This window comes from Muscardinus avellanarius, assembly GCF_963383645.1.
Source record: "Muscardinus avellanarius genome assembly, chromosome: 21".
NCBI lineage: Eukaryota > Metazoa > Chordata > Mammalia > Rodentia > Gliridae > Muscardinus > Muscardinus avellanarius.
The window spans coordinates 24242332-24250503 of record NC_137807.1 but is presented as its reverse complement, the minus strand read 5'-3'; the positions used below and the strand labels follow the sequence as shown (position 1 = coordinate 24250503).

The window sequence follows — 8172 nt, the reverse complement described above, 5'->3', positions numbered from 1 at the left end:
ATGCGAATCGCGGCCTTAAATGCCAGCTCCACAGTGGAGGATGATCACGAAGGGAACTGTAAAAGCCACAAGACCCAGACCAAGGAGGCGCAGGTCTGTAGTCCAGGGTCACTCCTTTCTAGAGGTGGGGCCTCATTTAAATGCGCAGACAGCTCCTGATGAGGTTTGGGGGGCGCATTTGAAAGGCGGCTGGCTGTCCATCTCATGACCAGCTGCCCACTTAGGAGCCACCCTGCAGAGCAGCCGCTGTGGCCGCGGGTCCTGTGGGCTCCCTGGCGGGTTTGCTCCCTTCACAGTGGCGAGTCCCCGAGGGAGCCGCCATTGCTCTCTGCCATGCCGCCTGCTGACTTGCCCATGGCAGCCAGTCTTTTCCTTTCTTCCTCAACTAGGCCTGGCTCTTGTCTTTGCCTTCCATGGAATAAGTGTATGTCCCCTTCCCCTTTTATGAGAGAAGCCAGCAGAGCTCCAGAGCCATCTTAGAACCCTGCTGGTAGCTGGCCCTGTGGTGCGGGGATGCTGGGCTGGCTGGTAGCCGCCGAGGACTTGGATCGGGTCAGGACAGATGGGCTGGGAGTGGACAGCTGCCCCAGCGCCGAGGCAGGAGAGCTGAGAGTCTGGTCCTCAGCAGCCTGAGCCTGCAGACCTCCGGCACCTGCAGTCTCCTGGACGTAGCCTCGGTCTGCTGGGAAGGGACTGTGATAACGAAAGGCCCTGCCCCCACCTGGCTCGGGGTCCCGAGGCCTTTGTTGGCTTTGTGTCCTGGGCTGGAGCCCGGGGCGGCGGATGCTCTGCAGCAGGTGCCGACTGAGCCACGTCCCGGCCTTCCCATGGGTTTCAGCAGCTCCACCTCGGGGTCAGGGACAAGGACCAGCGTGGACCTCTTGCCCCTTCAGTGCCGCGCACACTCTCCTGACTTCCTGTTTGCTCTGGGCCCTGCATCCCCCTGTCCAGTTTACCCTGAAAGGGCCGCGGCGCTCAGGCTTGGGCGTGCTCTGCCCTGACGCCCGGGCCTCCATGCTGTCTTTGCTGCCGGCTCCGCTCTGGTGCCGGCCTCGTGTCTCCTTAGGGGCTTCTGGGGGTTTTCTCCCAGTGATGGCCCCTGGGAGATTGGAGTACGAGGTACTAGGGCCATGAAAGGCCCTCTTGGTGTTGTATGAAAACGTCTTGTGTCTTGGCTTGCAGGAAGCAGAGGCTTTTGCCTTATACCACAAAGCCCTGGATCTGCAGAAGCATGACCGCTTTGAGGAGTCTGCCAAAGCCTACCACGAGCTCCTGGAGGCGCGGCTGCTGCAGGAGGTGAGGCTCTCGCGGGCCCTGAAGCAGGGCCGGCCGGCTTGACCTCTGTGCTGTTTCCTGGCTGCAGCCTGGGAGACTTGCTTTACTTCTGTGCCCCTCCCTTCCCTCCTGCAGAGTGCCTGCCTGGGGGGTGTGGGTTGGGTGGCGCAGGACCGGCCCGCTCTGTCACCCAGCCTTCAGCCATTGTGCCCAGTAGGCGGGCTGTTGCCCCACTGCCCAGTGCCAGCCAGCTTGCTGAGCTGCGGGTGGTCTCTGCAGCGAGGTCAGAAGGCTGGTTCAGCTGTCAGCAGAAGCAGCATCTCTCCTCTCTCTCGGAGTCCCTCATACTCACACTCCCAGCGTACAGTTGTCAGATGCTTCAGTCGCTGGAGTTAGAGGCGGGGACCTGTGGTCGCTGCTCCCACGGGCCGGAAGTGAGCCAGGGCCAGAGAGGGAAGGGGAGCTGCTCCATTCGTGAGTGGGGGAGGGTCCAGGCATTGGGCGTGTTCAGGAGTGGGCCTTCCCTCTCAGCCTGAGGTGGAGGCTCTGAGGACCGAGCTGGCATTGAGGTCCGCAGTGGACCCACACCGGCAGGCGCAGGGCAGGGCGTCCGACCGAGGGCCGTGCGTGCTGGCCGTGCGCGTGCCTAGGTGCATCTCGGCATCATCGCAGCCTTAAAGATTGTTAGCACCTTTCTCCTTTGCTCACTGTAAACAAGCTCAGAAGGGGAGCTTCGGTTCCAGCTCTCCGCCGTCATGTCCTCCTCTCCAGGTCCCTGCGCTCGCACCCCTCCCTCTTTCTGTCTGCTTGTAATAAAATTTGCTTAAGCAGTGCAAAAAAAAGTACAGAAAATATACAGAGAAACATCTTTTTTTTTTTTTTTTGGTGGTACTGGGGTTCCTGGAAGCCCTTCTATCTCCGGACTACACTCCCAGACCTATTTTATATTATTTTTATTTGGAAACAGGGTCTCTTAAGCCAGCCCTGCTGACTTCCAACCTGTGCGATCCTCCTGTCTCTGCCTCCTAAGCGCGGGGATTACTAGCGTGCGCCATCTTTTTATGCTTACATGGGAGTGGTGGACTGTGTTAAGCTATATTACGTAATTATAGTTTCACAGTAAGCACCGGTGACGCTTCATGGCTGGTTAGTTAGGTGGAGCCTGTTAGGAGTTTCCACTGTTGGGTATGTGCATGTTGCCTCTAATTTTGTTCACCCTATCACTTTGAGGAGTCCTGTACCTGGTAGGGTAAATGTACCTGGGATTCAGCTCTGGTCAGCTTGTTTTTAGAGACTTTTATAGTCTGAGCCAGGTAACAGTAGAAGACTGGATAGGCTTTTTTTCCTGTGTGTGGGTCTGGGGATGGAACCCAGGGGCATTCTACCTCCGAGCTCCACCCCCAACCCTATTTTTTATTCTTTATCTTGAAACAGGATCTCACTAAGTTGCAAAGGGCCTCACTAAATAGCTGAGGCTGTCCGTGAACCAAGATCCTCCTGTCTCAGCCTCCTGAATGCTGGGATTACAAGCGTGTGCCACCACATCTGGCTTTCTGTTCATTTTTTATATTCAGACTAGGAATTATTGTGCTATTATAAGGTTATCGCGACACTGTTAGTTTAAGTAACTTGCATATGAGCTATGGAATTGGGGGCCAGCCTTCTGACTTCTGACCTGGGGCTCTCTGGGTCAGCTCTGGGCCTTCCTGCTGCCCCAGGAGGCCTCCTGCCAGTTGTCTCCCATCCCCTGCACTGACCGGGCAGCTGGCTGGCTTCCTGGTGCTGGTCGGCGGACCATCCGGCGTTGGCAGGAGGGGCAGGAGGCTTTTCTCTGGCTCCATTGATGCTCACGCCTGCAGAACGCCTCGTGGCGGCCTGGCCTTTCTCCGATGGTTGGAGCTGTATGATCAGAACGCCAGCCGCAGCACCTTTATTTCCCAGTGCAGGCCTCCGCCGGAGTGGCTGAAGGGCCTCAGCTGGAGGCCAGGCGCAGCTGCTTGCTGCAGGCCCGGCCTGCGCAGCATTCCGCCTCTGTCTGTTCTGCTCACAGGCTGTTTCATCTGGAGATGAGAAGGAGGGTCTGAAACACCCCGGGCTGATTCTGAAGTACTCCACGTACAAGAACCTGGCCCAGCTGGCGGCCCAGCGCGAGGATCTGGAGACAGCCCTGGGACTCTACTTGGAGGTGCGGGCCTGGCGGGGCTTGGCTGTCTGCATAGCTCCTGGTGGACAGGACAGCGTGTGGTGGTCTTGGCCAGAAGGACTTGTCGCGGTCGGGACCAAGCTGTAGTGACCACGCCTTAGCTAGTGGGTGATAATGTCCAGTGCCGACGGGCCTTGTGCAGAGGCCCGTGAGTCCTCGGCACTGTGCGCGTGGCTGGGGAGCGTCCAGACCCCTGGGTCTGCGCCAGCGTGGCCGGTGTAATAAAAGCGAGGGCAGACGTGTAGGTGCAGGCGTCGCTGTGTGGACGGCGCCCGCTGCTCGGCACGGCGGCGCGCCTCCGTCACCTGCGCACCCCGCCAGCCCGTGCCCTCTTTCCACGTGTATTTGTGTCTTTCTCATTCTGGGGCTGAGGAGACAGGCTTAGGCCATTCTGCTCACCAGGGGAGGCAGGGGCTGCGCTGAGGACTCCAGCAGCAGCATCTTTCTAGAGTCCGTGGGCTCCGCATTCCTTTTCATTCGACTTCTTTCTTTCTTTTTTTTTTTTTTTGTAGTTCTGGGGATTGAACCCAGGGGTGTTCTACCTCTAAGCTATACCTTAAGCCCTTTTTATTTTTTAATTTTTGTTTTAGAATCAGGGTCTCAACGGGTTGCTGAGAGTGTTGCTAAATTGGGAAGGCTGGTCTCGAACCTGCAGTCCTCCTGTCTCAGCCTCCTAAGTACTGGGATTGCAGGCCTCTGCCACCATGCCCAGCTCCTTTCATGTATTACCTATTCAATATGGAAGGAATACAGATGTTTAACTTGAGAAAACATAAGGTGTTCTGAGTTAAATTGGTCCATGTCACCTTTTTTTCTTCTTTTTTTTTCCTGGTACTGAGGATGGAACCCAGTGGCATTCTACCTCCGAGCTACACCTCCTGCCCTATTTTTTATTCTTTATTTTGAAATAGGGTCTTACTGAGTTGCAGAGGACCTAAGTAGCCGAGGCTGTCTGAGAATCAAGATCCTCTTGTCTCAGCCTCTCAAGTGCTGGGAATACAAGCGTGTGCCGCCACGCCTGACTCTCCATGTCATTTTTTATATGCTGTTTCTCTGGGGAGGTAGAACTCCAGGAGCAATGAGCTAGCCTTCCTGGTCAGTTAGAAGGGCCCCCAGGCCACTTGCCTGTCCCTGGGTAGTGGGGCAGCGAGGCCCGGCGCGCCCTCCTGTCCCGGGCGCCTGCTCAGCTCAGAGACGTGCTGAGCGTGCGTGTTGCTTGCGCTTCTACAGGCGGTGATGCTGGACTCCACGGATGTCAACCTCTGGTACAAGATCGGACACGTGGCCCTGAGGCTCATCCGGCTCCCCTTGGCCCGCCATGCTTTCGAGGAAGGGCTGCGGTGCAATCCTGACCACTGGCCCTGCCTGGACAATCTGGTCACCGTCCTGTACACTCTTGGCGACTACACGAGTAAGTCGGGCTTCGTGCTTCCGCGGGCCTGCAGTTTTGGGGGCAGAGGAAGGTGACTTGGGAATCCGCTGGTGCCAGAGTCAGCTCTGATGTGCTCTGCCAGGTTGGCAGGGAGCGTGGCGCCTCTTGTGCCTGCTGAGGTGGTGCGTAGTGTGCTGAGTGGCTGCCCGGCCGTCTCTGCCTCTCCCGTCTTTTGTGTCTTACTTTTGGCTGCTAGCAGCGTCCTCTAGGCTGGGTGGCGGGCAGGAGGAGCTTCCTTCTCACAGCTGGAGCAAGTCCAAGGCGAGCGTGCCAGACGGCCTGGTGCCCGTCTTGCCTCTCTCTGGCTTGAGGGCCACCTTGCCGCCCTCACACGGTGGGGAGACAGGGAGGGAGAGGGCGCCCGCGTGCTAGTCTCTTCCTCGTGCTCTACGGATACCAGCTCCCTCCTGGGATGCCAGACTCAAGGCCTCCTCTAAATCGGATCAGCTCCCACAGGCCCGCCTCCAGACACCCTCACACTGGGGACTAGGGCTGCCGCGTGCACGTTGAGGGAGGCGGACATTCCTCCAAGAGTGTCCTGCCCTGGCCCCCAGAACGCATGTCCTCACACGCACAGCAGCCCCAGGGTCTTATTAGCTCATCCGTCAAGTCTAAACTCCAGCCTCTGCCTCCCCAGTATTGGAATTCAGGTGTGCGTCCCCAGGTGCAGGTGGGGTTGCGCGGTGGGGCCTGTTCTGTCCTTTTCCTCTTCCCAGGCTGTATCTGGCATTCTCTCTGGTCAGTCAGTGTGCTCCGTAACCATCTGCGCTGTGGCTTGATAACCCAGAGCATGGGCTGGCCACGCCTCCCTGACCAGCTCCCAGCCGGGACAGAAGTTACCAGATCAGGGCATCCTACCTCTGAGCTACACTCCCAGCCCTATTTTTTATTTTTTAATTTAATTTAATTTAATTTACAGGTCGGGATGGAACCCAGAGGCATTTGGCTTCCAAAATACACCCCTTGCCCTATTTTGTTTTAATTCTTTATTTTGAAACAGGGTCTCACTAAGTTGCGGAGGGCTTCACTGTGTATCTGAGGCTGTCCCTGAACCACGATCCTCCGGTCTCAGCCTCCCAAATGCTGGGATTACAAGCCTGCACCACCACGCCCGGCCCCAGCCCTATTTTTGCTCTTTTTTGAAACAGGGTCTCACTGATTTACAGTGGCTCCACTAAGTAGCTGAGGCTGGCGGTGAACCGGGATCCTCCTGTCTCAGTCTCCAGCGTCCTGGGATTACAAGTGTGCGCCACTACTCCTGGCTAGTTATGAGATTTTTTTTTTTTTTTTTGTGGTTCTGGGGGTGGAACCCAGAGGCTTTCTACCTCCGGGCTATACTCCCAGATCTGTTTTATATTTTATTTGGAAACAGGGTGTCACTAAGTTGCTGAGAGCCTCACTAAGTAGCTGAAGCTGGCTTCGAACCTGCGCGATCCTCCTGTCTCAGCCTCCCAAGCGCAGGGATTACAAGCGTGCGCCACCACTCCTGGCTATGAGATTTTTTTTAAAGGCGATTTTCCAGTTAGTCAATAATTAATCACTGAGCCCTGTAGTTTTTTTTGGTAGCAATTTCATAGACGTGGGATCACTGGGTTGAGTTCCTTCAGAAAGGCCACACGGTTCTCTGCTAGAAGTGCTTGGGTCTGTGCACTGGTAGTACCTGTTTGCTCTGGGCGTTATGGTCTCAGGAATCTTAGCTGATGGAGTTGGTGAGGTGGGATCTTGTAATTTCATGCTCACACATTTCTTTGATTGCAGTGGGGGCCTTTTCCTGGTATTAACTGGTAGGGCCAGAGCTCCTGAGCTCAGTCTCAGGAGTCCTCACTGCTCCCCCCCAGCATGCCTTTACTTCATCTGCAAAGCCCTGGAGAAGGATTGCCGCTACAGCAAAGGGCTGGTTCTCAAGGAGAGGATCTTCGAGGAGCAGCCTTGTCTCCGGAAGGACTCGTTCCGGATGTTCCTCAAATGGTGAGTCCTCCTCACCCCGCGGTGCCCCTACCCACCACGTGGCCCATGAGGATCGAGGGGCACGCAGGCCTCGCAGGCCCCAGACTTCTGGAGTGGGAGCTGAGCTGCCTTGTTCCTCCCCGGCTCTGCCCCTCAGGTGGAGGGACACACGCGGCTGCCCTGTTCTCCTCCTGCCCTGCTGGCCCTCCTCTGGATGCTGTGGCAGCAGCTGCCCGCCTTACCTCCTTCCCTCACCAGGGTTTTGTCCCCAGTGCTGCCGAGTTCAGTGTCCCAAACGTGTCTCCCGTCGGGCGCTGTACTTTGCCTGGCCTCCAGGACAGAGTCCACACCCAGCTGCGTCAGCTAAGAGGGTCTCTGCAGCCTGACCCCTGGCTGCCCCTCTGTCCACCTCCTCCCTCACAGCCCACTTCTGTTTGCGGCTGCACCCCACAGCACACTGGGGCCCTTGCCCTCGGGTGCTCCTAGCCCCTGGAACTCATAGGTGAGCCTCACTGAGGACAGACCTTGCTGTCTGCACTCCGTGAGCCTGTATCGGTGTTTGTGTATGCTGAAGGAACTGAGCCTTTGGGAAGAGACAGAGGATGCTCATGGTAGAGCGGGCTAATCCCTAAGTGCGGGGCTCTGGCTAATCCCTAAGTGCGGGGCTCTGGCTAATCTCTAAGCACTGGGCTCTGGCTAATCCCTAAATGCGGGGCTCTGGCTAATCCCTAAGTGTGGGGCTCTGGCTAATCTCTAAGCACTGGGCTCTGGCTAATCCTTAAGTGCGGGGCTCTGGCTAATCCCTAAGTGCGGGGCTCTGACTAATCCCTAAGTGTGGGGCTTTGGCTAATCTCTAAGCACTGGGCTCTGGCTAATCCCTAAATGCGGGGCTTTGGCTAATCTCTAAGCACTGGGCTCTGGCTAATCCCTAAATGCGGGGCTCTGGCTAATCCTTAAGTGTGGGGCTCTGGCTAATCCCTAAGTGCGGGGCTCTGGCTAATCCCTAAGTGTGGGGCTTTGGCTAATCTCTAAGCACTGGGCTCTGGCTAATCCCTAAATGCGGGGCTTTGGCTAATCTCTAAGCACTGGGCTCTGGCTAATCCCTAAATGCGGGGCTCTGGCTAATCCTTAAGTGTGGGGCTCTGGCTAATCCCTAAGTGCGGGGCTCTGGCTAATCCCTAAGTGTGGGGCTTTGGCTAATCTCTAAGCACTGGGCTCTGGCTAATCCCTAAATGCGGGGCTCTGGCTAATCCCTAAGTGCGGGGCTCTGGCTAATCTCTAAGCACTGGGCTCTGGCTAATCCCTAAATGCGGGG

General features: G+C 56.8%; 1 protein-coding gene across 1 annotated transcript in view; it reads left to right on the top strand.

Moving 5' to 3' along the window:
* Positions 1–8172, top strand: part of CABIN1 (calcineurin binding protein 1) — a gene marked incomplete at both ends in the record, with an annotated part of 94046 nt that continues 85874 nt past the window's right edge. The window contains 5 exons of the mRNA XM_080717818.1: positions 1–93; positions 1183–1296; positions 3326–3460; positions 4709–4889; positions 6749–6878. Of these exons, the coding sequence (XP_080573944.1) occupies positions 1–93; positions 1183–1296; positions 3326–3460; positions 4709–4889; positions 6749–6878 (653 nt within the window). The remainder of the gene's footprint in view (positions 94–1182; positions 1297–3325; positions 3461–4708; positions 4890–6748; positions 6879–8172) is intronic.